The 15,012-nt window shown below is 36.6% G+C and overlaps 1 protein-coding gene and 1 long non-coding RNA gene across 2 annotated transcripts; one reads left to right on the top strand and one right to left on the bottom strand.

The window, feature by feature from the left end:
• The first annotated feature begins 1,254 nt into the window (after positions 1–1,254).
• On the top strand, positions 1,255–2,096 carry LOC110182016 (uncharacterized). Its single transcript, XR_002319537.2, has 2 exons — positions 1,255–1,382; positions 1,459–2,096. It is a non-coding gene; the product is annotated as an uncharacterized LOC110182016 (long non-coding RNA).
• Positions 2,097–7,314: 5,218 nt separating this feature from the next.
• LOC147643317 (uncharacterized) lies at positions 7,315–8,291 on the bottom strand. The gene has a single exon (XM_086836140.1). The coding sequence runs from the start codon at positions 8,133–8,135 to the stop codon at positions 7,449–7,451; it is 687 nt and encodes a 228-aa protein (XP_086692266.1). The 5' UTR covers positions 8,136–8,291; the 3' UTR covers positions 7,315–7,448.
• Between the last annotated feature and the right edge of the window lie 6,721 nt (positions 8,292–15,012).

Here is a 15,012-nt window from a genome sequence, read left to right as displayed (position 1 = left end):
TCCTCTCTCCGTCGATCGCCGAAGCCGCTGGATGCGGCGTATGCCGAGACAAGGAAAACAAAAAGGAAGAACAGCGAACCGAATAAAAGAGTGAGGTGAAATGAGGAAAAGCTTTTTGCTTTTATCAGCAAGGCAGCTGAAGAGCAGTACGCAGTTTCAACTTCCAGCAGCAAATAATAGAGTGAGTGACGATCTCTTTCATGTTTATCTTTATTAAGTTAAGGTACATTTTTCTTGACTTGGCTTCTCCCCACCTCCTTTTTGTTCTCTGCCATCCGCCATTACGGTTTGTGTCTGGGATATTTCTCTCCCGGAGAGTAGATCTTTGAATACGATTTGCATGGATTTCCAATTAAATGTAAACAAAAGAAAAATGCTCTCACGGGGAGTTGAGTCCGAAAAACGATCCACATGTGTGGACTGGAAGTTCAAGTGGGTGGAAGTTATTTGAAAATATAAATGAAAACAAATGAAAACCCCTTAATAATTTATTTCTAAATATTATTTATTTTCACGTCATATTTACCATGTTTTTATATTGACATTTACATTGTTTATATTATTTACATTATTTACATATATATTATTTTTGTGTATATTCCGTGAAGAAATATTATCTCTTCCAAATTGATAGAATACATATGGAATCAGTTGTTGCTTATATTTTAATCCTTAGAAACATGTTGCTCAACATGTTCTTAGCCATATATGGCCACCAACACTTTTTTTACGTTTTATAACCTTGCAGGGTATTATTATAATAGTCAGAGCTTGTACCTATGTGAAGAAGTCATTTCCGACCCTATAAATCATATATATTTTGATGAGTATCAACAGGCGAGTCGATCTAACCACCTCAGGCAGCAAGAAAAAATTTTAATTTTTAAATTTTTTTTTAAGGGGTTACATTGATAAAATTGTCATAAAGAAAATATTGAAAAAAAAATAAATTTTTTAAATTTTAAAATTAGTATGCAGATTTATAAACGTATTTAAAACGAGTATAGGAAAGTTTTCCGAATTTAAATTAATGATTTTTTTTTTGCTAAGTTATGAGTTTTTTAAGCATGAAAATATCGAAAAAATTGTGATATAAAATGTCTATAAATATCTATTTTAAGCCAGCGAATAGTTTAAGCTTATGTTCGAGTCCCGATTCAAACCTATAATTCAATTGAAAACTAAAAAGGTAGACAAACTTCTCCTTTCTAAAGTTTGTTTTTTTTTTTTTTTGGTATTTATTTATTTCCTGGAAATTTGGGCAGGCTTTTGAATAAAATTCAGTCCCAGTGCCAGTTTCCACATAATAATAACCATCTAGGTTATTACCAAAATTTCTAAGCCTAAACTAAACGCCGAAAAAAATCTTTAAAATGCGTAAGGTAAGGGGAGATATATATATATATATATATATTTTTTTTTTTTTTTTCGAAATATAATGTATTTTATATTAATTAGATACTGGGACAAATCGTTTTTCATGGCATTTCCCTAACGCTGCTCAACTTTGTGGTTCAGGAGACGATACGATTTCGTAACTCGTAAGATTTCCCGCATTCTATTCCTACCCCGGGTCCGGTCGTCGCTATATACAGATATATGTGTGGAAAATTGGCCTGGTCTGGTTCCTTATATTTTAAGAACCACGATTTTTCAGTCTGCTACGGTTTTAAAAACTTGATGGCATTTCATTAATCCGAGATTTTAAGCATGGCTTTGCGGCTGCTGCTCTCTGCAGCACTTTATGAAATTCTAATAGGTGTGTGCGGCATGTGTCCAGATTAGTCTCATATATATATATATCTATATATATATGGGAGGGTATATATATACGTGCTGCTGCCAGACTTTGGGTCAGCTTAAAAGCTTCCTTTGCAGGCCACACCTGTGGCCTCTAATGCGACTGGCGGCAGGAATGCACTGAGGGAAATAAATATATATATAGATTTACAATCGGAAAATGAAGATGAAGAATGTGCTGATCAAATTTCGATTTATATATATATAAATTTGTAATTATTTACGACCTAAGCTAGCAAGAGATGCATTTTTAAAGATTTTTAAAGGGCTAAATTAAAACATACGAAACTCATATGATTTTTTTACATTTAATTTTGTTTACGGTGCATACACCGACTGGAGCTTGCTCTCATATGCAAATGCCTTCATGTTAATGCCACAAATGCGCCTAAAATTATGTTAAGCACTTGCCAGCTTCGCTTTCGGTCTTGGGGCATGCCACGCTGAGAAAAGAGAGAGTGAGGACAAGGACGAGGATGAGGATGAGAAGGAGCAGGAGCAGGAGCAGGAACCATGACTGTAGCAAAGCCAAGGGTCCTGGCTGCAATAGAACGTTGAAGGCTTAGGCTCATTTATAAATCGGCGACAGTAAATTATAAATGGAATTACTATTAGAACTGACAAGGACGATGGGGCTTTCCTTCGTTCTCATTCATGTTCTCTGTTGATGGGGCTTTCCGTCCCCTGTTCGTTATCGTTTTCGTTCTCGTTCTCGTCCTTTTCCGTTGTTCTTGTTTCTCATTACTCGTTTCATGTTCTCGTCCTTGATGGGACTTTGCTTCTCGTTCCTGTTTGTCTTCGGGGCTTTCCTTCTCCTTTTCGTTCTCGTTCTCGTTCTCGATCTCGTCCTTAATCTCGTTCATATTCTCGTTCTCGTCCTGGTTTTTCTTCTCCATTTAGTTCTCGATCTTCTTCCCATTCTAGTTGGAAATTTCCTTCACATTTTCTCCTTCTCGTTCATTAATAATCATCCTCATTTGAGTTATACATTTCCTGGAAAACATATATTTACCATTTCCAAACCTTATCTTCAATTTTTAATAAAGACTCCCATACGTTATCCATAAAAGTGATAAAAACTACGGACCAAAAGAGGAGACAAACACACTGAGACTGTGTTGCAGTATATTAAAGTTCAAAAAGGCAACGACAGAATGACTTAGAGAGCACAATCCTTCGCTTTTGCCCCAGAAATGGAGTTGTGGGTCCTGTAATAGGGACCATTGCCATTCCATGTGGGCGTCCTGGGCGAAAGTTGAACAACGCCAAAAGCCTAAGGATGACAACATGGCCCAAAAAAAAACAAAAAAAAAGAGCTCAAAGAAGCGAAAAACGAACTGAAAACGAGCAAAAAATAAGGGCTCAGCAAAAGCAGAAGGAGATGCCAAAGTCAAGGAAGCGGGATCCAGGACATTGGCATGTTTGGAACCATAAAAAAAAACAAACATGTTTCCAAACCAATAGCAAAATTAGTGGGCAAAGCGTGTCAAAAAAGATATATTTCTATATATATACTGATAAATCAAGAAAGTTGTTAAGGAAAAATTTTAGGGAAATATGGGATGCTAATTTTGAAATTATTTAGCAATGCTTTGAAAGGGTTTAAAGTAATTTTGTATATTCTTTTAGAGTCTTCTAAATTCCAAGTTTTAATTCCTAATTATTTACCTATTAATTTGTTGTATAAACATCAACTATGTTTATTTAAAATCTACTTATATTTGGCAATTAATAATTAATATAAAATATAATTATATAAACGTGACTCACGCTGCCATCGTTGGGACAAAACTGTGAGCGGTTTCAGCGCGGATTTGCGCTTAGTTGAGAACTAGAGAAAAAGACGAAAAGCCTCGCGAGTTTTGCCATTTTCCGACTTCTCCTCTCGTTTTTCCAGCTGGAGCTCCTCATACGAAACGACGACGACGACATGGTCGGATGGCTTAGGAAGTAATTTTAGCATTGTAAATCCTTTTGGAAAATTATAGCGACAGTCAGCTTGTAGTTAGTGGCAGCTGCCTGGGCTTGGGAAAGGGATCCTGCAGAGGGGAGGGTGGTAAGGTTGGTTGTCTAAGGACACATATGGCTGACTAACGTAGATGGAAACGTAGACAGGGGCTATCATAAGATCAGGCACACACAAATTGTGTTAGCTTCTTCTCCAAAATGCACAAAAATTGTGCAAAACACGGGCGGCGGCATGGAACACACAAACAATTTGAGATAGAGATGGAAATTGTTAGATATGCCATAGTAGAGATGCACAGAAAGAAATCTTGTGGTTGGAGTGTAAAAGAAAGCTTGAAAGAATTGGTTTTTGTATGGAAATTAATAGAAAAGCGTTAAAAAATCAAATATTACTTGTACTATTTTCTACAATTTCACTCAATTCCTTGTTGCTTTTTTATTTAAATTTATTTAGCTTTAAATGTTTAGTTTTCTTAATAAATTAATGCTAGATTTAAAAGCTTAATTACCTTAAATTATAAGTGCATTCTTGGGCTTTTTTATGGCTGGTGTAAGTGTGTAGTAAAAGCTCAACGACTGTGCAGCGCGAAAATATTCATATGACATTTTGTTGGAGGCCAGAAGTGGCAGTGGAGGAGCAGCCAGTGAAGGAGCCAGGCCAAAGCCAAAGCCAAAGCCAAGGGAAGAAGTAGCAGCAGTCCAAAGCCAGAGATGAAAACCGAGATGAAACCGGAGTTGAAACTGGGAAAACTCGGGTTACAAGAGGTTGGAGATGGAGATGGAGACAGCGACTGGAGCAGATGCAGCTGGATGGGATGGGATGGCCGCCGGGTGAAAGTGGGTAAAGTGAGTCACATAAATCTCGACGACTAAAAAAAATAAACCGAAAAATACAAAAGAGACAAGTTCCAAAAAAGATCTAAGGCACTTACATGGTTATTGTACTCTTAAGAAAATGTATAAAACATAGTAGAACTTATAGAAATTAGTTATTATTTATTAATTTGTTTATTTATTTATTAATGTATTTATTTATTTATTTATGTATTCATTAATTTATGTATTAATTTATTTATTTGTGTATGTATTTATTTCTTCATTCATTTATGTATTTATTTATATATATAGATAAATTTGTCTCCTATTTATTTCCTTCTTAGGAAACACATTTATATATCTTTTAACAATATTTCCTTACTTAGAACCAGCTTAAAGAAAAACCTATATACCCTTTAAACTTCAAGGACTCCTTGGCAAAGATATAATGCATGCATTCCCAATTTCCAAGTGGCCCTCCGTTTTTTTTTTCATATATAAAATATGTGCGGCAATTCAACCTACATTGAAATCTCTTCACATAAACGTATATATCCACTAGATTTATATATATAGTATAACTACTGGGATTTATTCCGCCATTCGATGCTATGATTCAAGGAGTCAACCGAGTGGCAACGATTTGTGGGCTCAGTGCAAACATATTGCGAACAAGAAATAATATTTGGCAAAATATTAATAACTTTTCGGGTAGCAAGTATTAGCCAAGTATTAATATTGCATTTCACCTTTTTGTGTGTTGGAATAGAACACACAAAACTGGGCCAAGATAATCAGAAAAGTTTCTGGACTTTGTGTCATAACATTTTGCAATTGATTTTCGAAATGTAATTAGATTCCGGGGTTGACCTGAAAGTTTTGCAATGGAATCCATCCCGTATGCAAGGCGCACACACAAGGACGAATCGAAACTTGCTCCTGCACACACTTCTCAATCTGGGATTTATTTCCATTTTTTTCTTTCTTACTTTTTGGGGTGTTCTTGTTCTGTGTGGTAAAATGTTGTTGTTTTTATGGCGAAAATTGAAATTGCAAAAGTCGAGCTTCAGTTTCAGCTTCGGCAACTTGATATTTTATTCGAATGCAAAGGCCAAATCCCACATAATGCATCTGCAAATAGGGACAAACAAGGTGAAAGGAGGAGGGGTAAAAGATGTGTGTGTCTATATGAAACACACACTCTTAAATATATGTACATATATGCCTCTGCCTGTGTATTTTCTGGGCAGAGAGAGAGTGGGAGTTTTTGGCAGATTTTCTTGTCTATTTCGGCGGGATTATGGCCGCCACACGTTCGCCATCTCCGGGACAAGAAGGACTCCCAGGACTACCGAGTTGCTGCCTGCCAGCCTGCGGCGAATGTGAGCATTTTTCGGTCTCATGTAGGCAGTAATTGGCCTCAGCTTCGGCTTTGCTCCTCAGCTTTAGCTACCAGTTCTCCTATATCTTCTGATACTGATCCTTCTTGCCTCAGAAATAGAGATTTTCAATTGGAGATTTTCGAGACAAAATTGTTTATACATATATTATCAATGACTACAAAAAGGCAGCAATTTCATTTCGGAAAGCTGTCCTATGTTACTTTTTGTCAGGTTAATAAATCTGTATACTCTGCTTAAAATATTACAAAATTAAAATTTTTATTAATTTTTTTTTTTAATTTTAACTAAGTAACCCCTTAAAAAAATTAGAAATAATTAAAAACAAAAACTCCCGGCCGGAGATGGCTAGATTTGTTGATGCTGATCAAGAATATATGTAACATATATGTTTTATAGGGGCGGATATGACTCCTTCACTGGTTAAAATTATAAAAACCTCTGTCAGATTCTTAAAATCGATTTTCTTATATGAAACATTTATATTGACAAGTAAAAATTTAAAAAGTTCATAACTAAATCAAAAAGGCTTTAATTTTATTTCGGAAAGCATATTTGGGTTAGTTTTTTGAAGGTCAACAAATCTGCATACTCAATTCAATATTTAAAAAAAATTCAAATTTTTATCAATTTTTTTTGTTTACTTTAACGATGTAACCCCTTAAAAAAATGTTGAAAAAATTTAAAAAAAAATGTTCTGTCTGGGGTAGCCAGATCGATTCTGCTTTTGATGCTGATCAAGAATATATATGGGTTATAGGGTCGGAAATTACTTTCGACAGAGTTACAAGCTTCTGAATCTAAATATCGCGCGTGTGCACATATGATTCCCAACTGGTTCTAACATCCCCGAAACGAAGTGACGGCTGGTAGCTACCGGCCAACTCTTTCATATGTGATGTGTGTGTGTGTGTGCAATTCCAAAAGTAACTAGTCAATACTGTACATAAGTACTTATCTTAAAGTTAACTAAATGTTGGTTATAATTCAAGTAAAACTACCCTTACATTTAGAAACAAATTGTCTTTGTTTTTAATGATTAAATAGCCTTAAAGGCATTTACTTTATGGAAAATCTTTCTAAATATACGAAAATTCACCTTTAATTTAAGAAATATTGTGTCCCATATTTGAGACATATTTAATTACCTATAAAAAAAGAAGTTGCTTAAAATGAAACGAAAGTAGAAAGAAAATATAGAAGATGAACTGCTCAGAAATGAAATTTGTAATAAAATGTTTTAAATTAAATGGTTAGAATAAAAAAGATAAATTGAAAAAAGTTAGAGGCTGCTCCTTTTTGGTTTTTTGTTTCTAATTAAATAATCGTATTACTATAAATGATTACATTTATTCATTATAATAATTTAGAAAGTTTAGTGATTGGTACATCAAAATTCGATTTAAAAAGTGACAAAATAACGATCGAATACGATTTTTCTGTTTATGTCCGAGTCCGAGATCTTCATTGATCCTTGTGCCTAGTTGGAATAAGTAAGTTGAGCCAACTTCGTCGCTGTGGAGGAATCAGATCGAAGCTGCGTGGCGATATATTGCCACCGAACACTGATCCCTTTTTGGCCTTCAGGCGTAGCTTTGTCAAACGGATAAGGCCGTTCACAACCACCTCGAAGGCCTTGTTGCGATCGCCACAAACAAATTCGTTGTCCAAATAATCATACAAGGCATCGAATCGGCGGCGATCGCGTTCCTCAGGCGTCAGACGACAAATTGCCTCGCTCTCCCAGTAGGTGGCATTAAAATCAAATGGGGTTTCCGGGAATATAACCTTCGGGTCAGGCTGGCTATCCATCAGCCTCACCAGCTGATTGAGCAACTGGAACTTGTACGGCTTGTGTGGACGTATTCCCAGTTGGAGCTGCAGCTCCTTGACCTGCTTGGCAATGTCCTCGGAAGCAGGACGCTTTTGCGATATCTCGTGCATGCGACGATAGTCATCGATCAGGGAGGAACGATCCACGCCAGCGGTGGCCAGCTCCTCGTCCGAGATGAGATGGAGCTTGTAGTAATGCTCCAGCTGCCTGTCGGTCAGTAGGCAGTATCCAAGGAGCTTTACATTGCGTGAAGGATTGCCTGAAGGTACAGATTGTGTAGTGTTTACCGCTGCTGCTGCATCACCTTCGAGGGACATCTTGCAGGTGACTTTTAACGATTCCCTAAATTAGGTTGTTTTCTGTTTGTAAAATTTTGCTACTTATCGAATTGAATTTGGTTTTACTAACTAATCTGAGCTAATGGAGAAATTAGACTGGACTGGGATGGGTGCTTACCCTACCTACCTGCCTGCCTGAAGTTATTCTCAGAGCCTGCTTAAAATTATAATATATTCACTGCCTTTTTAAGGAGTTATGGTTTGGTTTTGTAAAGTTTTAAATATCTTCTTACTGTAGAAAGCAAATTAAATTGGAAAAACCTTCTTTTATTAAAAAAATATATAGTAATATATTTATTCATCTATATAAAGCTAACAGTTGTTTAAAATTAAAAGCTTATTTGTATTTAAAGATCATTTGCTATCGATATGTATTATATTATACTTAATCCATGTTTCAACCATATTTTAGCTACATTTTACTTTTAAATGTTGGCAGCACTGTCTGACGCTTTTGGGCAATTTTCAGACAGCTTCATATGCGCCGCAAACTTGGCTCAGTTGTGTTCAAGCCTTGTTTCTGGCCAGGCAAAAACTTTACAACTCCCCATAATAATGATGATGATGATGAGCAGGGCCCCGCGGTAAAATATTTGCCAAAAATATCTTAGTAAACTCTCAGGCTCACCATGAAAAAGAAAGCCAGGCATGTGGTTATGATGGGAATGTACATAATTATTTATATGGGAAATTCGAACCAAGGTTAACTAATGAGTTTTGCAATATAAATTATATTTAAAAATATATAATTGAACCAATTCAATTAGGAGAAAGTCCCTGTTTGAAATTGATGAACTTGTAACTTGGGTTTATTTTAATTTTCCATGGTTTTCAAATGGGGTTTCATTCAGTTTTTTTTTTTTTTTTTTTTTTGTTTTCCGGGCTTTAACGATTATTTACGCATAGTAGAAAATCTTGGGGAAAATCATGGTAATTCCGTTTCGGGCCTCAAACTAGTGTAGCCATTTTCCCTGCTCACTTCTTTGGCATAGTTTGGCTGAGGTCGTGGGAGTGGAAGTTTCCGCCGCAAGTATCTGTTGCAACAAAAGCCGGGGCTAAAGCCAAAGCTAAACTATGCCATTTCCACATTTCCACGCTGCCACGCTTGGCTTTCCTTTGCATATACCCGGGCTTCTGTTTTCTGGCCAAGATGTTCCAACCCGTACTACTGGCAGGTGAAAAGTTGGGGACATTATCAGCCCTAAACGCCGCTTGACATTGCCGCAAAAATCTGTCATCTTGCAGCCAAGTTTTTGCCCCCTCGAAGGACTCGGAAAAGCCAAGGCTTAAAATAGTTTTGTTGTCGTTCTCGTCGTTGTCTGGCAAATTACACAAATTGAGTGAAGACCGCAGGACAGTTGATGGGGGCATTCTGGGCCCAAAACACAGAGGAGAAATTAATTCGAGCCCAACTTAAAGTCAAAACTAGAAATTGGATTTTGGTAACTGCATTTGCAGTAATTGGTAAAGGTATCCCAAAATGCCCTTTACTTCGGGAAAATGCAAATGCAAATGAGCTAAAATATATAGAATTACTTTAGAGTTCTAGCTTGTTTTGTGTTGGAAATTTATGGGATTTAATATTATAGCTTGAAGGAATTAAAATATCATTTCATTCGGCTAGAAGGAGCAATGCTTTTGATCCTGCTTTATGGTTCTAGTTTGGTTTGTGATGGAAATTTATGATAATTTTATTATTCTCTTAGCAAGATTTTCGATCATACTTTAAAGTTTTAGCTTGATTTATAATGGAAAATTATGGTATTTAATATTTTTGTTTGTAGGAAACTAAATATATTTTAATCGGAAACAAAGGAGCATTATTTTCGATCTTACTTTAGATTATAGAAGAAGCATGATTTTCGATCCTACTTTATGGTTTTAGATTAATTTTTAATGGAAATATATTAAATTAAATAGTATTTCTTGTATGTTTAGAAGTATATATTTATACGGCTTGAAGTAATATATATATTATTAAATATATTAAATTAAATAGTATTCTTGTATGTTTAGAAGTATATATTTATACGGCTTGAAGTATAAATAATTTTTGATGTTAGACCACAAAAGTAATCATTCAGGGAGGGGCAGATTTTAAGCAATGATTCCTTTTACATTTTTTGATAATGTCAAATTAATAATATTTAGTTTTTAGCTTATTATTTATTAAAAATATTTAATAGCATGAGTAAGAGAACCTCAGGCAGACATGGCTTAAATGGCAAACACGGCTTATACGGGGCTTAGCACACCGATAAGCCCCTCTTTCCCTGGGTAATTGTTTTTTCTGGTTTTCCTGGAGCTCTCCATTAAAATGCCGCCACACAAATTAGACTATAAATCGGCCCCAAAAGCACACGGAAAAGCGGTGAAAATCTCAGCAAATCCTCTCAAGCGACCAAGCGCAGGAGGCAGACGTTTTAATTTAATTAAAAGCCCCAAAATGCCCGGCTAACAGCGGCATCGTTGGCGGCCAAAAACATACACACACACACACACGCACACACAGTATGTTATGTTCATTCATATTCAGGCATGAAATATGTATTACCAAATCAGCGGCCAACTCAGTACAGGGGAAAATATGTGTGTAAACGGATGTTGGGCGGAAACCGCAGAAACCACATAGATGGCCGGCAAAAACTAAACACGGCCCAAAAGCCCATTGAATGAACATGGCCAAGATAGCAGACAACTTGAAATATATAGTTTTTTAATAATTTTTATTAAAAAGAATTAGTTTCCTAATTTAAAAAATGTACAAGCAAAGATTTAAGTATTTTAATCCGCATTTCTCCCACAAAAAACATGTATAATCTCAACTAAAAATAATCCTTTTTCTTTTGTAGAATGTCCGAGCTTATTTTGTTGGCCTTTAGGGTGTTAAGGATTGTAGGAAAACGTCCCTGAACGTGGCACCTGCTAACTCGTTAGCGCTTAGCTGGCCAAATTATATGGCCAATATCAATATTGACATTAATTTGCGACTCAACTGGGTCGAGCTAGCGTGGCGAAGTGAAAGTGCTGGTTAAATCAGCAGGATGGGGGAAAATCTGCAAAGGGAAAGCAGGGTGGGGGAAAATCTGCAAGGGGGGTGGATGGGTTACTAGGTGAACTAAAGGAAGAAGGAACTAGAACCAGTCGCTGGCCCCATATCGTATATCATTGTGCTGCTACCGAAAAAAACTGCGGCAAAGAAAATGAAAAATGCCGCCGGCTTGGCTGTTGGAATGTTTGCCACAGTTGCCTCTGCATTTCCCCCCCATCTTTCCACTTCTTTAGTTACATAAAAAAAGAAAAATAAAAAAAATAAAGGGAACTAGCATTGCTCAGGGGTTCGACTTGTTTCTATTCTGTATTTTCATCCCCAAGGTCCTCCCCACTGATGACACTAATCTGTCAAAATTATGGGGCTTAACTAAAGCATTATCCCTTAAAGAAATAACTAACCACTAAGATTTAAGGGGTAGCTTTCTAAATAAGATAACAGATAACTACAAAATTCTCTATTAAAAACTATTCTTTGCTGTCTTCTTTTATTTTTGAGCAAATAAAAACCTATAAAAAGTCATATATACCCCGAAAGTGAACACGAATTAGGGTTATTGCCGGTGGGCGGTCGGGTCACTGGCGGGTTATTATCATGTTAAGACTGTGCAGCCTGGCCATAAGTTAGCTGGCAGACCGCAGCCTGGCTCGTCCTGTTCCCGATTTCGGGGAGTCCCCTGCTGGGAGCCTGCGAAGCAGAGATTTATATTCCCCAGCTCCCCCTGGTTCTACCTTCTCTATATATATTTTTTTATTTTCTTCTCTATTCGCCAGACAATGTGTCATCAGTGGGTCCCTAGTGAGTCGTGGCATTTAAATATTTTTTTTTTCTTGCCACCAAGTCATTAACATTATCAGCAGCGTCCTGTGAAATAGCAAAAATAAGATGCAGATATTTGGTAATATACATAAAAGTGGTAGGGTTCATTAGGGTGCAATTTTGTGTGTGTCGTTTGCTGCTAGAAATATGCCCCCCCCCCACAAGTGTTGTGTGTTGTGGCAGCCTAATGGCTACCTAATGGCATCTGCAGTTGCATTTTGCAATGCACTTGCACTTAGCTTTTACCATTTTTGGCAGCAAAACGAACCTTAATTGAAGGGAATCCTAAGGATTTGCTGGGTCAAAGCAATGGATTTAAAGATGGAAACTATTTATACAAAATTATATTGATAATTACAAGTCAAATACATTTTATACATTGCATATATTTTTGTAATCTATATATATGAAAAATTACAACATAATTAGTGGAATTAAAGTGTTTGGAGACCATTTCAGGTGTACTTGTAGCCTGGAACCTTCAAACTGTAGGCATTCTTTACGATTATATCGAAAGACTTGCTTTCCTTTCCCTCAGTAACATCCTGATCATTAAGCTGATGTTTTTTGATTCGGAAAACTTGACTGACTTCACCAAAAAACTGCACAAGCTCCTTCTCAGCCTCAGTTTGAAGTCGGCAGAGTTATAACCTGGGGATACCAATAAAGATTGTAATATTTATTACAAACTTTTTACTTGAAAAAATAAATCGAAAATAAAAAAATAATGCTTACATTGGCTCGCTGGCTTACCTTTACATTTTATAAAATTTTGAAAATGTATGCACACTGATGTATTAATCAAAGTATATATCACAACTTTTTTATTTTAATTTTTTTTTATACTTTGTACTGTCGCATATATCTCCCCTTTTATTGCATTTCAAACTTTTGAATAAAATTATAAAACCTTTTCCCAGAGTATAAAATAAAAAAACAGAAAACCCACAAAGTCTATTAGATTTAAATTGCTACAAGGTAAAACAATGCGATTACATGATGGGGTTTTTTTAGAGCAACTTTTTTGTAGTACTAACATAACCCCTTGCCCCACCCCACCCCTTTGCACCCAGAGTGAGTCCTTGTCTCCTTTCGCTGTTGCCATAATTAAATTTACCTGCGCTTAGTTCGGCTTTTTGGCGCTGTCCTTGTTGTTTTGGCTACATTTTCCTGATGCCCCGCGTTTGCTGACAATTTCCCAGGGGTTTTCCCACCTCCCCGTAGCAGGTCAAAAAGGAAACTATTGTTTGATTTTGTTTTTTGTTTAGCGCTTCACCTGAGGACTTTAATTTTTGTGCTTATATGTTGACAGTAAATTCTATCGGTGTCCTACTCTCACTTTTCTATTTCCAGTGTAATTTAATGCACTTAATGCTGGGTAATTTTTAATCTCAGCTTACATTCATATTAAAATGAACTTTTGGGGCGCTAAGTTTATATTGCTTTGGTACGAGTTAAAAAAATTTATTTAAATGACAGAATATATTATGAGTATGCAACAAAAGCGCTGTTTTTGTGTATTTGTGAATTAAGTATTTGTTAGACAATTAATTATGCGGGTTGTGGTCAACTGTACACATTAATTAGCATGCCACGCCCTACGTTTTTACGGGGAATTTCAGGCTTAGAGTGGGAATTTAATCTGTTTTTCGGTTTCATTCTCATTCAATTTTAGTTTATATTATTTTTTTTATTGTCAGGGAAAGTTTTACATGTATTTTCAATGAAAATCCAGGCTTGACTTTCTTACTTTTTATCAGTTAATAATCTCAATTGATGTTAAATATAATTGGTATTTAAATATTAGTATAAATTTAACTAATTTGAATCGACTTAAATGGAACACAGAAAAGCCTTTGCTTTCTATAAATTTTCAACTAGTTTTGTTATAATTACGCGTTGCAACGCCTTTTCGCAAATTTCAATCGTTATATTAACTTTTGTTTTAAATATTTTATTACCTTTTCGTTTCTTGTTTGAAAATCCTTTAACTCGAATGATGTCACAAGCTGTTCACAAGGCGGAAACATCGTAAACTTGATTGGCAAAAGGACATAATTCGAAACGAGCGGAATGGAACACAGAGATCCTTTGTGCGATTGTTGTTGCTGTTGTCGTTGTTACCTTGCCTCTCGCTCTGGCAGTCATAACTCTCGCTTTGCTCTTTCTCGCTCCCACCCGCTTGGCATTTTCCCTTTTCATTTGTAATCATTTGGGTGTTAAAAATTTTTTGGCGCATTCATTGCTTATGTTTCTCGCTCCACTTCCGGTCCCCCTATCCACTATTATTCGCTCTCTTTCCCTCACTGTTTCTCCCTCTCTCTTGTTATTCCCTACTCGTTTGATCTCCCTCTCGCTCGTGAGGGCGAATCGTTGTTGCTGTTGGTGACGCTGTTGTTTTTTACAGCCTTCATAAATCTTAATTTTAGCGCATGCAAGGACAGGATTTAAACTGGCTAAGGGCTGAAAGGGATGGGGGTGGGGTTGGGGTTGGGGTGTGGGGTGTGGGGTGCTCTATGGGAGTTGAATAGGAGCATGGGCGAGGGGCGTGGCGGCACCAGGCTGTTGGCACATTGCTCGTTTTGAAGTTTTGAGCTGCACTTTTGACGTTACAAGCTGCCTCTGCCACAAAATAGAGGGGATGGAGCTGCCAACCGAAGAGTGATACACTGAGAGATATATCAAAGATCTGTTTGTCTATGGGGAAAGGTTAAAAAAGCTGATATTTCAACTTTTTATACCCTTGCAGGGTATTATAATTTCAGTCAGAAGTTTGCAACGCAGTGAAGGAGGCACCTCCGACTATATAAAGTATATATATTCTTGATCAGGATCAACAGCCGAGTCGATCTAGCCATGTCCGTCTGTCCGTCTGTCCTTCTGTCCGTCTGTCCGTTTCTACGCAAACTAGTCTCTCAGTTTTGAAGCTATCTGAATGAAACTTTGTAGTTAGCCTTCTATATGCTCTCACTCGTATATATGTCG

This window comes from Drosophila serrata, unplaced genomic scaffold (genome assembly GCF_035046125.1).
Source record: "Drosophila serrata isolate PLE 108 unplaced genomic scaffold, ASM3504612v1 contig_276, whole genome shotgun sequence".
NCBI lineage: Eukaryota > Metazoa > Arthropoda > Insecta > Diptera > Drosophilidae > Drosophila > Drosophila serrata.
This window is presented reverse-complemented; position numbering and strand designations above follow the sequence as displayed.